The sequence below is a fragment of the Coptis chinensis genome, chromosome 4 (genome assembly GCF_015680905.1).
Source record: "Coptis chinensis isolate HL-2020 chromosome 4, ASM1568090v1, whole genome shotgun sequence".
Classification (NCBI taxonomy): Eukaryota; Viridiplantae; Streptophyta; class Magnoliopsida; order Ranunculales; family Ranunculaceae; genus Coptis; species Coptis chinensis.
Window position 1 is genome coordinate 102,125,320 of NC_141459.1, and position 22,670 is coordinate 102,147,989.

General features: G+C 35.4%; 1 protein-coding gene, 1 long non-coding RNA gene and 1 pseudogene across 25 annotated transcripts; all 3 read right to left on the reverse strand.

The window, feature by feature from the left end:
- Positions 1-151: 151 nt before the first annotated feature.
- On the reverse strand, positions 152-6,544 carry LOC147506382 (uncharacterized). Of its 22 annotated transcripts, none has more exons than XR_015193722.1 (7): positions 6,361-6,544; positions 6,002-6,118; positions 5,707-5,827; positions 3,860-4,330; positions 3,663-3,771; positions 1,524-3,215; positions 152-606 (listed from the first exon to the last, which is right to left on the reverse strand). It is a non-coding gene; the product is annotated as an uncharacterized LOC147506382 (long non-coding RNA). The 22 variants fall into 22 exon arrangements; XR_015193715.1 differs by having other exon boundaries at positions 5,707-5,895; positions 6,361-6,542; XR_015193727.1 differs by lacking the exon at positions 6,361-6,544 and having other exon boundaries at positions 1,524-2,419; positions 2,515-2,537; positions 3,156-3,215; positions 5,707-6,349.
- Positions 6,545-8,372: 1,828 nt separating this feature from the next.
- On the reverse strand, positions 8,373-14,573 carry LOC147506383 (histone-lysine N-methyltransferase family member SUVH9 pseudogene; annotated as a pseudogene). The gene is made up of 3 exons (XR_015193734.1): positions 14,308-14,573; positions 11,997-14,195; positions 8,373-8,826 (listed from the first exon to the last, which is right to left on the reverse strand). The product of XR_015193734.1 is annotated as a histone-lysine N-methyltransferase family member SUVH9 pseudogene (transcript).
- A 1,190-nt stretch (positions 14,574-15,763) lies between these two features.
- LOC147506384 (NADH dehydrogenase [ubiquinone] 1 alpha subcomplex subunit 9, mitochondrial-like) lies at positions 15,764-21,891 on the reverse strand. Of its 2 annotated transcripts, none has more exons than XM_086558556.1 (12): positions 21,728-21,891; positions 21,563-21,658; positions 21,410-21,445; positions 20,645-20,730; positions 20,460-20,544; positions 20,303-20,373; positions 19,928-20,059; positions 18,296-18,411; positions 18,055-18,178; positions 17,901-17,969; positions 16,340-16,460; positions 15,764-16,191 (listed from the first exon to the last, which is right to left on the reverse strand). In XM_086558556.1, the coding sequence occupies exons 1-12, from the start codon at positions 21,840-21,842 to the stop codon at positions 16,046-16,048; spliced, it is 1,197 nt and encodes a 398-aa protein (XP_086414682.1). In that variant the 5' UTR covers positions 21,843-21,891; the 3' UTR covers positions 15,764-16,045. The 2 variants fall into 2 exon arrangements, with proteins under 2 accessions (XP_086414682.1, XP_086414681.1); XM_086558555.1 differs by having other exon boundaries at positions 21,410-21,474; positions 21,562-21,658.
- Positions 21,892-22,670: the final 779 nt, after the last annotated feature.

Sequence of the window (22,670 nt, forward strand, 5' to 3'; positions counted from 1 at the left end):
TTAGTATGGGAGAAAATTTTGAAACAACATAATTTATTTATCGGTTAAAACAAATAATTTCTTTTGTCGTAGGCATTCACCGTCTTTTTTTTATCGCTATAATTTTAAGTGATAATATGGATATATGAACAATAAACTACTACAATATTCATATGCAAATGGCCTGGATATATAATATAATAAAAAATTTCATAGTATTCCAGTTTAATACACATTAGACTATATGCATGCGGGTCAAATAATCCCATCAACAGTGACCTTCTCTCATCTACAGTCATTGACACACTCCTCGGGTTCACATCCCTAACACTTCAAGATTACATAATACACTAAGTGCATGTAGTGCGCACAAATAAGAGTGAGACTCTGCATTTGTCCAACGTATAGTAACTGAAGAATCCAAAGTCTAGCAACGCAGAAGTGGTGGTGTTGAGTTTTATGTTGCAACTCCATAACGTTTGGAAACCTGCACTTCATATTTTTTGTTTTAACACAAAGATTCAACTTGTGGTGGACTCACCCTTTTATTTGTCCAAAGAACTTTGATAAAACCTCTCGACTCACTCTGTTAATGAAATTTCTTTTAAAGATCTTTAGTTTCGCAATCTGCATAACTAAAAAAAAATCTCTCAAATAAATGTTGGATTTAATAAAACAAAAAAATATAAAGATTTGCATTCATGATTCATCTACATCCAGTTTACTATTAAGAGGGAAAAAGGCTGAGGAACGATGGTTGCATGCACAAAAATTTTAGTTACATGCATCATTCAATTGCAACAGGGGAAAAAACAATTAGTGAACTAGTTTACGGTTAAGGAAAAAAGAAATAAGAATATGGCAACCACATACATAAACCAATTGGTTAAACACCGCATCACATTCTCTTTTTTCATTTAAGGTGGGTTTTCCGTTATACAACTTTCATAATGAACAAATTCGGGAAAAAAAAAATGATTAATACACTAAATTATAAGAAACTACAACTTAAGCATATAATAATCTAAGTAATAATACGTATAATATGCCTAAATGGCTAGCCTTATCAAGAATAGCCCGAATGACTCTCAGGAATCTGATTACACTTCCAAATTAAATTTGAATGTGTGATCGACTGCAGCGTTACACCATAGAACCAAGACATATTTTGACTTTATTTGAGACCCACTATCAGAAAAAATAAATAAATAAATAACATCACCAACAACACGTACTTCTAACTTTCTAAGCAAGCATCCATATATATATCCTATTCGATATATCCATCTAAGTCAAAGCTCGTATTTTCCTGGGCTAGGCCTTGTTCCATTCGCATTCAGTAGGTACCTTGGTGGCAAAATCGTATTTGAGTTAGAAACTTCCCCTTCCATCATGATGTCTTGCATATAATTCTACATGGTTCTTAACATCTTACCACTTTCTCCCAACTTAATCATACATTTTTATTAGGAGTATAACATCTAAACACTTCAATTAATGTAACCTTTAATTTAACAATGTAAAAAATGAAAGGAGATGCATACCTGGACACCTAGGCATACCAACTTGAAAATACATTAAGCGATAGTCTTAGAATCTCAACATAACTGTGTAAGTTAAGTGTTGATCACCATCATACATTATCATAGTCCTACAAAAGAAAATTATGAATTGCAATTATATGAAGCAATTATCGAAGCCAAAAAACTAATGTGAAACGAAAAGTGTAAACTGTGCTGCTTGAGACAAGGTGACAGAATAGATTCCTCACTTCTTAGCAGTACCTAACATTACTTGGATAGTCTGCAATTCGCAATGGTGGAGCACAAAAGATAACATAGGGAAACTTCTTAAATGACTCACTTCTTTTCAATGATGGACTTACCCAACCTTAATCAATTCTTCATGATGATCTGTAGTCACAATATGCCCATAAATTTGGCAGCTTGGATGTTCCTTTAACCACTAAAAAAAATCAATCCAAATTATTCATTTAAAGCTCAAAATTCTCAAAAAAGCTAATCAAATTAAATGCAAAAGTAATTGTCGATAAGTTATCATTGTCCTTTTAGTATTATGCCCGCTGCGCCTGCAATGAGTCTAAATGTTTGAACAAAAAAGTTGTTATACTTTAAAATACTGGTTGGTCGACAAACTTCAACCGTGAGAATTGTAGGAATGGTTGCTCATTCTAAAAGATGCAAATAAATGGGCACTTAGTGATCCTGACATATCAGTGGAAATCATTGCCATTGCTCTCCTGTGTTCAACAATTTTACTAAACAACTAATATCCGACTTACATACATACAATCTACTCGTTGTTTTTGGAATGGGCATCAAAACACTGAAGTGTCACCCATCACTCAATTTCTTCTTATGTCAGTTCAGCATCATCTTCTCCTCGAGTTCGTTCTTCCAAGAAAATGTGGGTATGGCCACTCCACCATCCCCCAACAGCCAACACAAAACTTAATCAATCAAAAATATAGTTTATAAACACCAACTTATGTGCAAATATTAATAAACTTCTTACCTATGAAGCTTTTGGTTGGAAACCTGAGAAAAAGATGGATATTATTAGAACATGGTTATCTCTTTTGTGGCATAAGCAAAAGAGACATTTCATCAAAACATTGTTATTTTAAAATAGCTACTGGATGGAAACTTTAGATGGGATTTTTTGCACCATCAAAAGTCCTTTTTTTTTTCAATTTGATACAGTAAAATCAATAGTCTATAAACACTACTCTGAACATGACTCTGTGTTTTGTATCTTTTGAAATAAGATAAGCAATGCCTAAACTTCAACAAACACAGAGGCAAGAAACCAAATGTATTTATTGTAGTCTCAAATAAACATGCTCTACGGTAGCAGCTACGTACGGGAATGTTGGTCATATTGGCAACCTATTCAACAGAAAAGAACTTTGCTTACATCTTGTTATTTCGCAAGAGTAAAGTCTATTAAGTCAAGATCTATATGGAGAGCAGCTGCCATAACTGGACTGGTATAGTACTCACATGGAAAAACATAAATAAGGTTTTTTATGACAATGCTGACCTCAACTTCAAATAATTAAAGAGGGCAGTATAAAACACTCTCAAATACTTAAAGGGCGTGATGGATAACATGGCGCAAGAACTGGTAATCGTACAAAGAATTGGAATACGTACTTTGAAAACTAAGGAGGCTATCCTCTCCTCTAACAGGGAATATATGAACTGTCGCAGAGGCTACAACAACAGTAAACATTTCAAGTCAAACGAATTGTATTGGAACTTTGGAAGGCCAAACCCTTGTGGGACAAAATGTCATAATGTAATTTAACGATTAGTAATACGTAATATCGTGTAATGGTGCTAACTAGAATAGGCTGAAAAAAATGATATGGGATGTACCATTAAGTAGTACAGTAACCATTTTAAAGTGGCAAGGATATGCCTTTCTTGGCCAAACTTCTTCTGTTGGCAATGCTAACATATAGATTAAACAAAATTAATTTGTCTGTAGACTCAAATTCCATTTTTAAAAGAGAGCCATGGTCTTTGATATCTGTAAATGTGAACCAACTTAATATTTGATAGCAAAAGAATGCAAAATATAGGTGGAAGTAATCAAGTAAATTAAATATATACTGACAATAAGACATCCCATAATCAAAAAGAAGAACTATCACAAACCTAATTTTTATTCTTCAGGGACAGCATGTTAGCAAGAAGCACGTAAGACAAACACTCAATGTTTGGGATATCAATGATAAAACGTTGAGATATGTTCTTCTAAGCATTCCTGCAAGCATAAGTTTTATCAACAAAAAAACACATAAAGCAAATAAAAAGAGTACCTACTCAAATCAACTTGAGGTAGAGAAAAGTACTTTGGTGTTAAGAGTTCGTTTCCAAAGCATGCATAGATGTTCAAGGCTTTATACGATAACCATGTACACACATTTTCTAGTAAATTGGGCACGCATCGTTGCACCTGCATAACAAAAAAAATGTCATTATTAGTTGATCGATTAGTAGATGAAAATCAAGTCCCTTCACTATTAATATAATGACTATCGGAAAATAATTGTAAGAACCCAAGTTGATAAACAGTTTTGAGAAGAAAAATTATTGTAAGAAAAGCATACCTTACAATATAGTAATCACATATGAAAGATACTACAAACACCGAATAAATTTAAAGGTTTTGCTTATTGTACAACACTTGCAATGTGTACATTATAAAATCATCATGCACTCTCCTTCAAAGAGGGAAGTCACCCAGGAACCCAAGGTCAAGCAAAGAAGTAGTGGTCTTGAGTTTAATGCCTCAAGTATAATGTCCACTGTTCCATAACTACCTGCAATACATAAAAAAGTTGGATCAGAAGGTAACCTCCAACATAGCACATGCTCTATGTCCATTCTCCCCTCCCCCTTACATATAAAGTTGGATCAGAAGGTGACCTCCAACATATAGCACATGCTCTATGTCCATTCTCCCCTCCCCCGTTTTCTAGTCCCATAAAAAAACATCTAAATGAAGCTATTTCTATAAATTTACTTTCTGACATCCAGTAAATTTAATACGTCGACAAAAAAAAGTTATAGAAATATATTAAACAACTATTGGTCATTCAAGTAGCAATGTTTCTAAGTGCAGCAAACCTGTATTTTTGTCAAATGAACTAATTTTGGAGTACCTTTCTACGTTATATGACCAAAAAAATGAATCCAACAACCAAGCTAAGGATTGGAGTAAAGAAAGCCTTTGTGAGATTGGAGGTACATGGCCAGAGAAGATTTCAACCCCATTCATTAAAATTGAACATTTCATTCCCTTTTGCTCAACTTTTGATAAATCATTATAAATTATTGTTTCGAGAGAATGAATGGTTGTTGTTAAAGTCCGTGAAATACCATAGAAAATGCAATAACTATATAGCTGATATTTGAATTTTTGGACACAAATGCTTTTTTTATATCTGGGCACGTTCCATGAGTGTGATTGGTACGGTGTATGACAACAACCATTTTATAATGCAAAACAACACCCGGTCTACGCCTGCAAAAATCATGAGGGACAAATCTGTTCAATAAATATCAGCTTAACAAATGTCAATAGTGGCGATCAATACGCTCCATGATAGTGATTAATTTGATGTGTATTTTGTAAGATGCCTAAACCTTAAGAAAGGCATAAACTCAATGACCTCAAGGACGAAAAATAAAACTATTAGTCGGAGAGAATTTACTTCATTCTCACCCAAAAATTTAATGCAACTATAGCAAATTCAGTAACAACATTTTAACATAAATAACTCCCTATCATTATATTAATTTTTTGCAATTCTTTCTCAACCAAATTGATGGGTAATGAGACATGCTTTTCTTTTGGTGCATTTCTAGTTAATACATGTTGATTTGTATATCCTTCTAACAATCGTAGGAGTGTAGGACTACACCGTACCAATAAAAAACTCAAAGATATAATGGTAAGAAATTGTAGGAGTTTATTGAAAAGATCTGGTACCTCCATTATACGCCAAATTAGAATGTATCATTGCGTCTACCTTAAGAAGCTTCAACATTCAAGTTTTTTTTTCATAAGCTTTAAGAAATTTGTCTTGAAACTCAATTAATGAGCGACACTTTATTGTAATTCTTGGGCACTTCCAATTTGTTCATAAAGGATCAACAAAATACGAACAAAAATTAAAAGCCAATGGCCACATACCTTAAGAACAGATTCCCATTGATTACTTCATATAGCTTCATTGACAGCATTCAAAACCAATTTCGCCCAAAGTGAGTTGATTTTGCAAAAATAGCTTTCCTCTCAATGCCTTTAACATCATCTTCAGTTCTCAAAATCCAAGTGGTTTATGGTTTCATTGGTAGATCAAGGCAAAAGTTTATGTTCACTCTAAATCAATATTTTCACAACATACCCCATTAAGACCCCATTAAAATCAGAAAATCAGACCAAGCACTCAAAAATTGCAATTTTATTGGAAAATGGAAAAACTCACCATTCTGACGATTTCGTAATATGGAAGTTGTTTCTTGATACGACATAATTTATGGAATTAGCACAATCAACAACACATAGATTAGACACGTACATAACTCTCCACATGCTCCTGATTCTGATTTCCATCCTCAAAACCAATTTCAGGTTTTTGGGTTTCAAATATAAAAGCATAATTAGAACTCTCAAACAATACCAAAACCTCAAATAAAATCAAAACCCACTAAATAGAAAGACATAAATAAACAAAAGTACTCAAACCAGGTTTATCTACATTTAAAAAGACATGAATAAGACAAACAACTTTTATTTACTGCACTAACAAAAATATAATAGACTTTAAAGTGCCTACAACGGTACCTGGTAGAATCATGCTCTCCTGCTACACAAAAAATCCAGGTGCCTCCGACACTCCTTGATGCTAATGTGACTCCTCATAGTTTTGTGGTGCTCCAATAAAAATCTCATAGATATACTTACATTTGTTTAGAGTACCTGAACCAAACAGAAAAATAAGAATTATATGGAAATACGCACTAAATCAAAATTTATGTTTTTGAACCAAACAGAAAAAATTAGGATTGACTAATTAACTGAGACTTATTCGTAACAAATATGTTTGAGACATTTAACGTAGAATCAATCAATGCATCACAATATAGCTTGATTGAATGAGTGTGCTTGTAAAAAAGCTATTACACTATAGTTTGTATTGACTATATAGTTCTAGTATACCTTAAGCGAGACGATCATATAGCAAGATTAGATGGCTAACAACATCGCAACTCATAAAAAATTAGACTTCAACGTAGGCTTTTTAGTTTTTCCTTAATATTATGATAACCACATATCACTTTTACAACTTTCATTTGTAACCCATGGAAAAAAAAAATGTAAATAAAATATACCAGAGGTCTGGGACTCGAATCCCGCCAGCATCAAAGAGTTACTGATCTCATTTAAAACAGGCTTACCAAAAAATAAAAAAAAAATGACCGATTACTCCCATTCAAAATGTTAAGCCAACACTTTAATTGAATGACAATATCGGTAATATGGATTTACATGGGTGTAAAAAGACCAAATAGTCATTCTTAATAGTATTTAGGTGTTTGATTTAATTATTCATTTGGGGTATTATGCGTAAGAAAAATACTATGATGAATTTAAGAGTCCAAGTTAGAGATAAATAGGAAGATGGGAGAAAGAGAGACATGTACTAGAATGACAATCTTGATTTCTTAAAAGTGTGAGAGAGACAAGGTTATATTTCTCTAGGAGTTTTATTTGATTTGTTAACTAAATGTAGTTTTAATTTAGTAACTATATGAAATAGACCGCTAATATATCTTAAAATTCGGAAATTAGGTCGGATCGGATTTTGAAAACAAAATCCAATTCAATTATTTTTCAGAAAAATTGGAATTTCAGAAATCAAAACACAGATATCCTTGCCAAATTCGAAAAAATATCATATCGGAATTCTCGGAAAATTTGGGTTTTGGGGAAAAAAAAAATGCCCCCGTGTCAAGTGAACTACAAAGAGAGTTTCACTTAAAAAGTTTTACAAATAGTAGGTTTGCCCCTTGGCTCCGCCACTGTACTCGAGCACAATGTTAATGCCGAAATGATAAAACAATCAAAAGAAGAAAACTAAAAATACAAAACAGAATTACATAAATTCCAAATCTAAGAAACTTCTTCCACTTCTTTGTTTTTAAAATTCCTCCCTCCATGTACAAATCTCCCAAATGCAAGTGAACTCCAGGATCTCTTGTCACAACCTTACTCCCCATCAAAATGGAATTGTTTATGCCTTGGACGTTGCTGGTTACGTAAATGTTAATGCAGCAACGTCCCTCGGATCCATGACTTGCAATGCTGTGGTGAATCGTAGTTGATGCACCAGCATTTGTTCCTCCCAAGTTGACACTATCAGCGAAACCATTATCTCTTTGTGAATACATGAATCAGATTGAGCGAATTTGAGAGACTATTTAGTTACCTTCGTTATGTACGCTCTTTATTCCTGCCCCATTTCATATTTTGCCTTTAGAATAACTGAATTGGAAAGCAAGCTTATATTCCATTTGAGTTGGCTAATCCCCTAACCAGCTGCATTCTTTTTAAATTAGGAATCACTTGAATATTACGCAAAACTGCTTTCAGCAATAACAAGAACACGAAAGGATGAGTAAATTTACTGGTTGAACCAGTAGCTTTTGGCGCCAGCAAACACTTACTAGGTTGGATGAACCAATAAATTAGGGTGGCAGCCTACATTACCAGAGATGCCATTACCTTAATGGAATCCTGTATAAAGTACATACATACAAAACAATTTAAGCGTGCACATTGATATGCTTCCGTGCTTCAGGCAAGCCTCGATCAAATTATTACATACAAGATACATGGGACAAAATTGAGCATGAGAATCCACCTGCATATATGCATTTTATCTAGATGAATTGCTTTCCCGACGAGTATTTTCTTCTTAGGACAAAGTTTTACTATTTACGTGTAATGTTACAACAAAGCAATTCTTGCGATGCTCCTTAGTGAAACTTGGGTTTACATACAAGTTCAAAAAAAGGCCAGCACAATCATCTTAGAACATAAATTTCTTGGTCGACATCTTCTCAGCATCACTGGTCTTCATTCCTCCATCCCTTCCACTCCCTTTTCAGCATCACAGTGAAGAACAAAAATCCTGTACATAATACATAGAAGTAAACCCTCAAGACCAGATTCTGCAACTGTGGAACTCTTATGCAATTTTGTTGGTCACGAGTCTCAAATGTTATTCAGAGAGTATGAAACTTTCATCTGCACGGGAGAAGCTAAGACTTTCAGAGATAGATAAAGCTCGATAATATATTGGTTCTTATACAATGATAACCATGAGAAGAAACTAAGAGCAAAAGCTTTCATAGTTTGGGTACCAGTACCATTGAGAACTACAATTTTAGCTTGCTACAAAACGAGTGCAAAATTAGTGTCAGGGCGGTGTAATCATGTGTGACCAAATAGTAAACCAACATCCAAATGCACAATCATATATCCAACACATCTCAAAGTTTCTTAGGAAAAGAAAGGTATCTGTACTAGAACTAAAAAAGAGTATTTGGTATAACGAAGTGTACCATCATCTCTAAGTACCTAATTACCAAAGCCATATGAAAATTAAAAAGAATCTGAAACGAGATACGCTAATGAGGCATCTGAAAGAAGGTACTTTAATGAACAAAAGGCTTCTTAGGTGAAATGTATAGCTGTGTTTTGAACAGATAAACCACATGAGATCCAAGATAAAGAAAATCTTAGGACTGTTTTTCAAGTAGAAATGGAACTGCCAGATCCAAGACGCAAGCATCATAGAAGGGGAGAAAACAATGGAACGAATGTGTTGAATCCCTTCCTGTATTACCGGACACTAAATTAAATTTAAGCCAGCTACTGAAACCAGGTAGCGGCTTCAATCTAGATCGGCGGTGACATGAAAAATGATTTATATGGACCAACAACAACAGCAAAAATAAATAATAAAAAAATCAAATAAGATAAAATAAATAAGGAACACAAGGCCTGTAAGGAACCATCAAAGCCATAATGAACGCAAGAAACAGAACCGTTAAAATCAATTAGGCGCATAAAAGATGACAACAAGAGTAACCATGACTACAACTTTACTAACTTGCTTATAATAACAACAACAAACGAAGTTGATGCTCCCCTAACCGTTAAAATCAATTAGGTGCATAAAAGATGACAACAAGAGTAACCATGACTACAACCTTACTAACTTGTGTACAATAACAACAACAAACGAAGTTGTTGCTCCCCTTTCAGAGAAGTGACCCAAACAATAACAACATGGAGTGCACCATTAATGTTTTACTATACCATACACAGAACTCATAGCGAGAAATTAAATTGAACGAGGGAAACAGGACAGAACATTTAGAGTTAAAGTATATAAATTAGTATAACGAAATAATTATTTTGATTGCATTCTCAAAAACATTTCTCAATTATGACCATCGATTCCCCTGCAAGTAAGTAAAGTATCTTCCATATGAAGGCGTTTTCCATAAATGAGAACATTGGATATTAGAATCACAAGCATTGCCTAAACACGTTCTTTAATATTTGTCTATCATTGTGAATAAATGTGTACGCTTTGACATGTTTAGAAGTAACCCTCTTCTTCTGCTCGTATATCTTCACCAAAAATGCCTAACTGCCAACCCCTATTTATGAAATATCTAAACACCTTCCTATCACTCAAAAACCAACATGTCCCTGTAGAATGCAGACCACCAGTTAGCTATGGCTTCTGCATCAGACCACACTAATGGACTAGTTTGAAACTTGTTTATTCCCTCAACATTTCAACTTGATCGTGGTACTAATATGACATACATGCTTCCCCCAAAGCACGAATTTTCCCTCCCGTGCACTTGATACGTGTGAACATGTATCCAGTGGCACAATTGCCTTAGCATTATTCTTCCATTTCTTATTCAGAACTTGGTCTTCATTATTCATCTTGCTTGGAAGGTCTCAACAAGAGCTCTACAAGCATACCCACTTTATTAAAAACTGTAGATAAAAAAGCAATGTCATATCCGCCACATGTCCATGTGTGAATTGCTATTACATTTTTTACCCAAGGAGTAAGTCCACAAAAACCTTCGAAAATATCTGCCTCAGTAACTTCGACATAATCACCATTGTTTAGGTCTAAACATATTCAAAGTATTCTGCCTGGTCTTATAAAGTTTTCTTTCCAAATTAATAAATGATGAACACATAGAAAGCAGAACAGTTTTAAGCGAATATTATATAATGGTATATAATGTTACTGTTCTTCAATCCAAACAAATAAGAATTATGCCTATTCAACATGGCTGATTGTCTCATAAATTAAATCTGTGTTTAAAAATAATGTAACAGATGAAACGAGGGTGAAGAAACATTCCTCACTAAATACATGACGTGTGAACTCACACAAAGTGGTTGTATATGAGGTTTCTGAGCTGTCACCACAGAAGGGTGATGGAAAAACTAAAAATATATTGTTAGGTAGATCAGTTATGAGCTGTCAAATGCCCCCTTTCCATAATTGTATGTACAGCTTCTTATGCTTTTACGTAAGGTGTTAGTAATATATTCAATAGATACCCAATTGACTTCCACCCAGATACTTTCGATACCAACGTCCCTACAAATGTACAAAAACGACGGTTAGCAGTCACCAATGGAGTGTGCTCTGACCCATGCAGGGAGTAATAAAATAAAAAAGAATTCAAAGCAAAAAAATAAAATAAAACCATATACGTATCAATAGCCAGCTAAACCCTGAACCAGACATCAATAACACAAACAGATATAACCCAGACAGAAGTGACAATAAAAAAACTGTAACCAAGCACAACCAAAGAACCAAAGAGAAATCTAGAAAAGTGTATAGAAGCGGCGGCAATATAATACTACATACAGATAAATAACAACCAGATGCCGATAATAACTCCCCAAAAACTGATAAGGACATGGCAGTATAGCACCATTTAAAAATTCAATAATTTCACGCACTTAAGACCCAAAGAAACGACAATGATATTACAAGAGCATTTGGATAGCAATAAACAAGTCCACCCAAACATCCAGTAAATAAATGCACCAAGAAACCCGAACAATATGAAGAGAAGTGTGTACAAAGAGCACATATGTGATATAATAATCCACTAAATTCTAAGAGCAGAAACAACACTAAACATGTCAAGACCAGTAGCATGGTATAAAATTGTGCCACCATCAATACGATGGAGAATGTTTGGCACAAAATAAACTAGTAATCAATAAGAACGTACAAAAATTATATACCATCTAAAACGATATCATGAAAAGACATAAAAACTACAAAAAAAATTTTAAAAATCAGGAGGTGCGTCATATCCACTGCACAAAAAGTGCAGAAAAGAGACAGTGCTTACCAAGATGAGGATGTAACTTGGATCCAAAAAGTGATCAAAGCATCCTTTGCTCAAAAGACCATGTCAAACAGCATCCTTATTGTTCTATCAGTTACAAAGCGCGAGCTTCCCAGTCCATTCATCAGCCACCCCATAATCAAGGCTGAGCTCTCTTAGAGGAGGGATATTTTCCATTGCGAAAAGCATAAGATCTTGGATAAGATACATTATTATGATCATACATCACAAACTGCACCAACACATTAGGAGTTGGACTTTGGCTGAAATAGCAGGCAACATTCCTCATTCTGGACACATCCATTGCAAAATCCAAAGGTGGAGCTGAGGGGAGTGTGGCGGGTAAGCACTGAGGATAAACTTGGGATATATCCCCCCATTCCACCCATCGTCCAGGAAATCTACTTGGATAAACCAAACTATCACCATTCATTGTGAAAATTTCTGCTTGTTGCCTGGTGAGCACCACCCCACTGTATTCACATATGAAAGAACCAGCTGGTATAAGAGTCAAGGGCCTAACACCCCAACCTGTTTCCCTCGACCTGAATATCTCCAATCGATATTTCCCTCCATTTTGGCTCACACGATTTCTACAAGTCGGTGGACATTTGCAAAACTTTCCACATTCCAAAATCAGAGGTTTCCCTTTCATAAGAATCCCATTTCGATCATAAAGAAATTCACCCCCATTTCTCTGAGCACAATAGCAACCACTAGAGCAACCAGATGTACAGTTACAACCTACATACACCATTATCCATTTATGGGAACGAAAATGGTGGGTATATAGGCTTCACAAGGTACTCATAAAGCATAGGATCTCTATCGAATCAATGTCATTATATAGAGAAATAGGTGAAGTCTCCTTTCCCAATGAAATATCAAGACTTAAATAACCAGATGGCCTAATAGACAAAGGATTTCTTCTCAACTCCGCACAAAAACTTAAACACAGTACTTCCCATCTCAGGTTGGTTAGGCATTCTAACAATCTTATACTTGTAAACACCAAAACCAGATTTCCCAATATCAAACCAACAATCAGTGACCTTATAAAGACCATCATAGATATAAATCTTACCGGCCGGTGCTGTGTCACATTTGACTCCTCGAATCACCCTCACTTCAATACCATAATATTTGCTCCTCTCCAACGCGCGATTGCCTCCTTCGAGCTTCTGATGAACACACTGCCTAACCGAATTCCGAGACTGCCCACCATGTCCAGTATAAATAATCACATCCCCGGCATCCTCATCGTCTTCGTACCCACCAGAGACAATAATGCTCGTCGCAACAGGCTCCCCACTTGAACTCTGACTAACCGGAACATAATCAATACCCGCTTGAGCATGCCCATGTAATCCAATCACACACAACTCCATTCTGAAAAAAAACACATCCCCAATAAACACCCCAGGTATAGAACCAATAATCCTCTTATCTCTATTCAACCATAAACTCCTATCTTTCATCAGAGTAGCTGCTTTCAAATCACCTCTAGCTCTTTTCCCAAACCCTGAACCCCTGACATTCTCTTCTTCTTGATGTAAATATATTCTCAATGACTCATACATCATTCTAGTCCTTCTAACCAAGTCTCTAAAATATATTTGGTCTTCAATACCAAGGTCAGTTACTCTAACCATTTCACCTGACCTATGTTTCATAGCCTTTTTAACAACAATTGCACTACTAGAATTTGAAACTCTACCATCCATTTGTTGTAATAATGGTTGTGGCACAATAGACAGTTCATCATTATGTAAAACTTGTAACTCACCATTCCTTTTCTTACCGAAAGCCGACCGAAACATCTCTGAAATCCTGTGAAATTCCGCATAGACTTGTTGCTCTTCTTGACTAATTTCATGTACTGGTAATTGGGACTGTAGAAAGGTTGCATTTGAGAGATGGGGTTGTTGATTTTGTTGATATTGTTGGTAAAATTCATCTAAAGGTTCAATCTTTGGTTCAATTTTTGGTGTTGTTAGAGGTGGGTAATTGAGATCTTGAAATGGAACTAAAGAACCCATTTTTTTTACTTAGAAAATAATCAAGAAAGGTTTAATTCATGAAGAAATGGTTTTGAGACTGGAGCTTGAAAGTGGTTCAGTCATGGGAAGAAGTTGATGAGAGAGAAAAAATTTTGTTCAGATTTCAGACAAGCAGTCAGCTATCAGACAGATGAGTGTGTATCTGGAAACGTAATATAAGAGTTGTTTAAAGTTTTAAAAAAAAAAAAAAAAAAAAAAAATAGAACCCATCTAGAGAAATCTTATAGTAATAAAAAACTACACACAATTCTTACATGATTTCCCTTTTTGATATGAGCACAAAAGTATCAGGTGGGGAATTTGAGTGAGTGGTTAGGGTTTGTTTCTGCTGCTTTTAAACTTTAAAGACAAACTTCACTTGGCTAAAATTATATTGACAGCTTTTCTCTTTTCGTACAAAATTTCTCTGAATCATTTATCATTGTCGTTATACTCTCAGTATTTGAAGCATGCAATTATATACTATCAATAGATTTATCAATAACTCTAGACATATATTGATGCTAAATTTGGTGATTACAGTAGTACACATTTCAGTTCAGCTCATAGATTTATATTTTGGTACGGACATACAGGTTTGTTTAGATTTGTTTACTATATTAGGATTATTTACTTTGTGCACCCATGTCTGGCTGTCGTCCTAACTCCAGACAGTACATATTGCCAGCACGAAAGACAATTAGTGCTGCAAAATTTCACAAGTGTCAGGTGGTCAAAATGGGAATGACACTTGGTACATAACAGAGCTTGGAAGATTAACTGGACTGATAGAGTATCAAAATTCTAAACCACGTGAAACAGTTCATTCATAAATTCTGCTGTTGCCTGTTGAGATTGGTATGGTATCCACTGATCAGGTGCTCAGTTTGGGTGCTTTATTGAGAGGCTTGGAGAAGAAAAGAGTTGTACTTTTTACATTTCACTTCTGAATCAGTGAATCACTAATCAAAATAGGCAAAAGCCGCAAAGGCAATGGCCAGAACCAGATTAACTTCTTTACTTCTTTTATCAACTGTGACTTATTTTTATTTTCTACTACTTTTTTCAACAAGAGGAATATTTTGATGGTGTGCCCCTGGCATCACAATTTCACATCACAGACCAGAAAAACACACGGAGCTTACAACTCCCTCAAGCATTACTGAGTGACCAACAAAGTAAAGGACGCGCTAGGGTGCTACCAACCAAGAGGAAGGACCAAGATACCTTTGAAGTCAAAACAAAGGTTTTGTGGAAGTGGATGCCTTTGGGATCTGAAAAAAGGAAAAAGCTCCTCAAAATTTATTTTGGGTCTAACTTGAAAATAGACGATCTACAGTTTCTTCTATACCAACTCTGGTGAGGGGAGAAATTTCATATTCTAGTGACTTTCGGGGATATGTGAATCGTACAAAATTCAATCGAATGTTACATGCACTAAAAGCCACGGCAACTTTATAATATTGAAAACTTCCTCCTATAATAGTGAAAATGGCAATTAGTAAGAAAGGGATAAAACTTCCGCACCATTGTTGATGTCCTTTGATAGACATTGCTAAACATAACAATACAGTGCACTAGTATTCGAACAGAAGAATAATTAATTCCCATTAGCAGGTAATCTGGAAAAGTACATTATAATGGAAACAACCTAAGCGCAGATAATTAGCAAACACAAGGGACAGAATGTTGGAAGAACAGGAACAACAAAGAGAATTTTAATTCCTGTTATTGGTCATGGAAAGCCCTCAGAACTTTTATTATTCCCTGCTCAAGCCTTCTCCGGAAAACCTACAGCTACCGGTGTCTCAATACCAATCAGATACATTGCAATTGATTTTTTTACAAAATAAATAACAATGAGGTTTTACTCTTATTCACTTCATGACGAAGCAAAATTTAACAAACAGAAACATATCCCCATAAACCATACAACAATGCCTGCATCTGATGAATACCTGCCTGAAGAGAACATCCGGCAGCAGAACTCAAAAAAACACGGTACAAAAAAATTCATGGCTGATCAGCTGATTCAGGAGACACTCTTTCACTGAATGTTGAACCAAATTGGGGTCCATCCTTACGGTATGAGAAAAGAAACTCGATAGGATACCCCTTCAGCTTACGAGGTGTAATACCGAGATTTTCAAAAGTCAAAGCTGGAAGACACGGACATAACCAAAAGAAAATAAAACATAATTAGACAGTATTAATTGAAATAGGAAATATACTGTGCTCACAAATCACAAATTCACAATGACAACAAGAAAAAAACGAATGTTATAATGAAGAATGCCAGGAACTAACCATTTTCAGACACTACTGTATCTACAGTGTAGGCATTTATCTCATCTAGATTGAATATTTCCGGTGTAGGTAGAGGAAATGGAACTTTATTCAGTAAAAATTCTCGAGGAGATGAAAGAACCTGCATAGATGATTTCAAACTAACTCTTTAAATTTGTAGCAAAAGCTTTAGTTGGGGCCATGCGGAAAATGAAGACCAAATCAATAGTTAACTCAAAAAAACTACAAAAACAAAATCAAGATAAATAAACAAAAGACTTGAACAAGTCGGGTCTGAACCCATGCCTTTTCCAACTAAAATTGCAGAGAACTGCTACAGCACTATGCAACTTCCGCAACAGCATGGTCAGCAAATTTGTCACGGCCAACCTATGCCCCCATGTATCATACAGGCCTTGCATGAGGGGACAGTAACTGGATTCAAGTATATCATGATTGATATCCAATATGATTGGCCTAAAGAAGAGTTCAACGGGCCAATACAAAGATGGAACGAAGGAGCCATGTTTATTTATCAAGGTTGTATGCGTAGCATGATAATAGTTATAATCAGCAACCGCTGAATAGTATGTGAAACATTTCTACACATGCTCAATACTTTTGGTATTTCAAAGATAATAAAACTATACAAGTTATTCTGGGAACTGAAACCTTAGCCACAAACTTAGTTACAGAGACAGCATATAAGGGAACCAGCATCGATAATTGACTGGAGTACTGGATATTAGTGAAGGACTACACTTAAAATAAAGATAACCCCCCCGCCCCCTCTCTCTACGAACATACATTAAATTGCTACGAGTTCAAGTCAAAGTTAACACTCCTGATCACATTCTTTTTTCGTTTCTTAGTTTTTCTTTACTAAAAGGATCTCACCTGCTCACATTTGCACAAAATCAATGTGCAAATGTTTTCTTTTTCTCCACAATAGGTATTAAATGTCCTACATAGCTGATTTTGGTTCTAAACTGATCTCAATGTTGAGGTGGAAATCCTCTCAGAACAATTAACTGGTGCTCTTGTGGGCCCGTGAAGGAATGCTTGATGTCGGTCATTGTTACCAGATCCCTTTAAAAAATTCCATATTTGTCTTTAGAGCTTGTCAAGAAGCATATGTATTAGACTCAAATAAATGATGTATAATATCCAGATATATTCCTATAAAAAAAGAAAAAAGAATGAATGCTGCACAAGTTTGAAAGACTCATCCACTATCTTCACATAAGAATCATATTTACGGGACATCTCTCAGACTCATCCACTCAGATAAACCATGTTATACCCAGTGTAAAAACCAAAAGATAGTGTGGGATGTACGAAAAAGAAAAAGGGGAAGGAGGGCACTACTATATGGACAACAACACAATCCCACATACAAGCATGGCAAAGGAAGCTATGAATTACTATTAAGTGAAAAACATAAGAAATTCAAGTTCAACATTCTTCCCCTTCTCCTTCCCCTTCCTCAAATCATTATAATCTTTCCATTACTCCGTAATTCTTAGGAGACTGAGCAATTTATCTTTCGTTGATCCATTTAAACTTTAGAATATATTCATACCTTTGCGATGGGAACTGGAACCTTCAGATAGCGGGGATGTTCACGGATTGTTTCATGCATGAGATCGGCCTGCAGGAAGCTTGATACTTCAGCAAGTTTCTAGATTCAGGCATTCAGCAACTAGTATATACAAAGAGTATGAGAGTGAAATTACCAGCTTGCGCACAGTATACACTTCTGGTCCACCAAGTTCATACACTTTCCCCATGCTTGTGCCATCATCTTTCAGTGCAGCAATGATTGCAGCTGCAACATCTATCACATACACAGGCTGAATCCTGCCCAAAGAAATTATCAAGCTTTCTTCATTTCTTTCTTCTTCAGATGAAGATGTCAATCGAAGTGCATACAGAGGTATTGAAATCTTCGTGCATTATAAAAGATTGCAGACATACTTGGTAGATCCACCTCCAATTAGGGGAAGAAAGCTCCACTTTTTAGCAGCATGCGCCCACTTATTTAAAATTCGATCTTCCGTGCCAATCATGACAGCAGGCTTCATAATTGTAGCCTGTGAATTAAATTATTATATATTCAGTACACTGAATTTAATGCAAGGCAACTTTTTTGAGATTTAGGAATGAGGTACCAAAGAATATTTAAAAAAAATGGTAGTCTTTTTGGAAAAAAAATGCATATTTTAAACAAAGAAATTAATTGAGCAAAAGAAATAAATTGAAAAGAAAGGTAGAAATTACCATTGTCCTCTCTTACGGAATTGTTTCCATAATGAACCGCTTTTCTATTTTCATGTAAAAATGTTTTGTATTTAAATATATATAAACATCTAGAATATAGATATGGAAAAGTATGTCTTATACTCTTACATCTATATGACTGTTTTTTTTTTTGATCGGTAAAGGTTAAATTTTATTAGAATCATATAATGGTTATTGACATTTGTACGAATAAAATACCATGGAACCCATGGAGTGTGTCGAAACATTATACTGAAGGAGTTAAGGATGTGCTGTTAATCGGTGATAAACAATATACTGGAATCTTGTCAACAAGAGGGTGGAAGAGACTTCCAACCACAAAAGATACATAAAAAGGAAATCGCTAGCAATCCGAATCCAAATATATTATTAAGAAAGCCCGCCAAGATGTGTCAGAGCACGCTCATTGTGTTGACACTGCTCCAAACATTTTCCTATGGTTTTTAGTTGGCTGCTCTAGAGTTCAGATGGTATCAGACCTGACTATTCCAGTTTGGCTCAATGGCCCAACATCACCCACCCACATGTTAGGCTCAAGTAACGCTACAAGTGAGTGTGCATGTTGAATATAAAGCATTACAAGAAATAAGCCAAAAGGCCCACCTTCCAATTTTAATCATAGTCTAAGACAGCTGAAACCATTGATAAGGACATTTTTTGGCTTATAAGTTATAACTACTAGAAAAACCAAATTTCCCGATTATTAATTAGGACAGACATCTGGTTTCAATTTTACCCTTCTATGCTTGGTATGCACATACAGATGTCTGTGCATACCATTTTCTTGTGATGCTTGGTATGCACAGACGTCTGTGCATACCTAATGCGGTATGCACCAATACTTGTGTATACTGGGGTAATATTGTCTCTTTCGGACAAGAGTCGACTATTGTCCTTAAGAGTGTTTTTGAAATGAGGGTGGTTTTTTGGGTTTATTATTTCGGAATTTTGTCCTTATCAGTTTTGTCCCCATAATAGCATTATCGCATATTGGTAGTTTAAAATCAAGAGTATATTTCTGCTACTCTATTAAGCCCAAACCAATAGTAATAGTAATAATAATAATAATAAACTCACTATTTTAAAGAAAAAGAACAAAAAAAGCTAGCAATAGTTATAAAACGCAGATTTTGTTGGTTTTAATTAGGCCTATTTGGGGTGCTACATTGGTGGGACTTATGACATTAGGTCCTGGCTAATGGCAAAACGATGTAGATAGATGGTTTCGTGTATCAACATAATATCTTTTAATTAACAACGAAGAAGTCAAAGAAGAACAAGCTAGGAAAAAAATAGCAGAAATAATACCTCAGGCAATTCTTTCATAATAGTTTCTTCTGCAGCAGCTTTCGCTCTTAACATTCTGGAAGGTGAGGATGGATTTGCCCCTAAGCAAGAAACTTGTACAAATCTCATGATGCCACCATGTTCTTTAGCAATCTGCATAAAGTACCAAACTTTTCTCACATGGTACAAAAGTACATAAGTAACTGGAAGGAAGTCCGTTCTCATCATCAACGTAAATGATAGAATATATGAAACTTAATTTCCACAGTGTGAGATATCATCCATTAATAAGGAATCCCTATGCTAAAGTGTAAGTGTGTAACGTAACCTCCTTTTGATTATATACACGTACAAATGAGTGAATTGTGAAGGTAAGAAAAGTAAGTAGGAGCTTACCATAGCAAGATTTGCAGCCATAGAATGGTTGACTTCCTCAAAGCTATAATTTCTTGTCTCGTGCTCCCTTCCTATCAAAGCAATAGTTAATCAGCATGATACAATTACATAACCTCCTATATACACAACAATTAGGTTTTCCACGAGAATAACATACCGATCAGATTGAGAACAACATTAGCCTTTGCCATCACTGCCTTAACTGAGTCTTCATCTCTTGGGTTGTATTTCATTGGTACTATCTGAATGCATCATAGAAGGCCAAAAAACTATTGGCGCGCATTATAAAAGAAACCAAAATATGAATTCCGGTTGCACAAAACTTGTAGAACAAAATTGTACCTGACCCAAGTCACCCATCAATTTGAGATGTCGAGGAGAGTCCTCAGAACCACGAAAAGGAACGAGAACTTGAGAACCCGTTTTAGCTGGAAAGAAACAGAAGAGCTTGTATATATCAATCTCAATTTATGGAGACCATTCGAATCCAGATTCCAGAACTCCAGATAACTCTGTATGACTAGAAAAGGAGACAGCTTACAGACATGGTAGGTGGGCAGGATAAGGGAAATCCGTTGATAGAAGTAGTAATATCAAAATTGGCCATGAATTAATACATAGATTCTATCCAGTTAAGGACGCAAGCGCTAACCCCTAGTCCATGCCTAGGCAACCCTAGGCACTTGGGTTAAGACTAGATCCTAGACGAGGCTTTGAATGCATAGAGAAGTATACAAAGTAAAGACAGCGCCACTAGATTTCTCACAAGTTAAACACTTATGTTTATAACTCCAATGAATTTCATATTTCCCAAACACTTATGGCTCTGTTGATAATCGAAAAACTTTCTTGTGTGTACCAAGTGAGAACAATCTATCCACAGGACTATCAACTCAAGCCTATCAAACACGTTTGTGGGAAAACTACGGTAGAAAATTTCTCTATGACTATATTTCTGCACTATCAAACAAAGCATTACATCCATATTGCCAATGATATTTCATGGTAGTAATTTTGGCTATAGTAATAAATGATCTTTTGAAATAAATTGACCTATTCAAGCTCAAAAGCTTCATACAATAACAAGTAATTGTAATGCAGCTTTACCGAGTTGTTGTACGACATAACGGCCAAGGAACCCAGTAGCTCCAAACACTGCAGCAACAATGCCACTGCCCAAAATCAAACCAAACCACACACATCATTCCACAAAAACTCAAACAAACTATCAATTTCAATTCTAAAATAAATTATTATACCTCACAGATGATCTTCCACCTGTTCCTTTCCTAACAAGATGCCCAACTCCTCTATTCGCAAGACTCGACACGTGTCTAGGCCGATCAATTCCATAATCTAAAATTTGAAAACAACACAATCAATTAATAATTCAATTCAACTATTTAAAAAAGAGGAGAAACTTACACGTGGAATCGAATAATGAAGAGTGTGAATTGAGTGACGATGAAGATAGTAATGTAGATGATGATGATGGGTTCAATAATTTCTGCCCAAATTTTCTAGAATAATTCTGCATCATTTTTTTTCCTCACTGCTTTTTTTGGGGTCACCTCAAAACAAGAAAAAATAATGAGAATAATGTAAAAGAAGAACAAGTTTTTTTTATGGGCTTTGGGCTTAAGCCCATTATATAGCATATTGGGCTTCCAATTGGGCCTCTATGTATTTGTCAACTGATCATTATTCCACGCGTACACTGAAAAGTTTTGTTCAGTTTTTGCACTTTGTAGTCGTATAGATTTTCGCGTGGCCCCTAGAGAAGCCCGATCTACAAACTCCACGTAGGGGTGGAACTTGGGTCGGGTTAACCCAAGTTTGATAGACTAAAATCCAATTTTTGTTAACATGTCATATCTGTGGTCTAGGCTTGGTTATGTACGAACAAATCAAGGTTTTGGATTGGGTTCGGGGTTAGAATATCAAAAAATCGAAAAACCTGAGCCCGTGTGTATATATGTTCGTATATCTTTCAATCTTTATATTTTTATTAAAAATAAGATTGAGAATCTCTATTTTAGAAAAAATAATGTAATCAATAAGTTTAGTTTTCCTTACAAACAATCAAATCTCTTTTATTTCATTAGAATATTTCAATTTCGATGTTTTTTCCATCTTGATTCTAAAAGAAAACCCGAGAAGTTTAACCAATCCGACATAATCTGACCCAACCCGAATTGGTCGGATTAGGGCTTGGTTTGAAAATTTAAAAACCAATTGGGGCTTGGCCCGGACTCAGGTTAAAGCATTTGAAATTCAAGTTAGGCTCAGATTATGCCTCAACCCAACCCAACCTGCCGAGTTCGACCCCTAGACTCTCCACAATGTTTTGGAGTAATTTGTGAAGCAA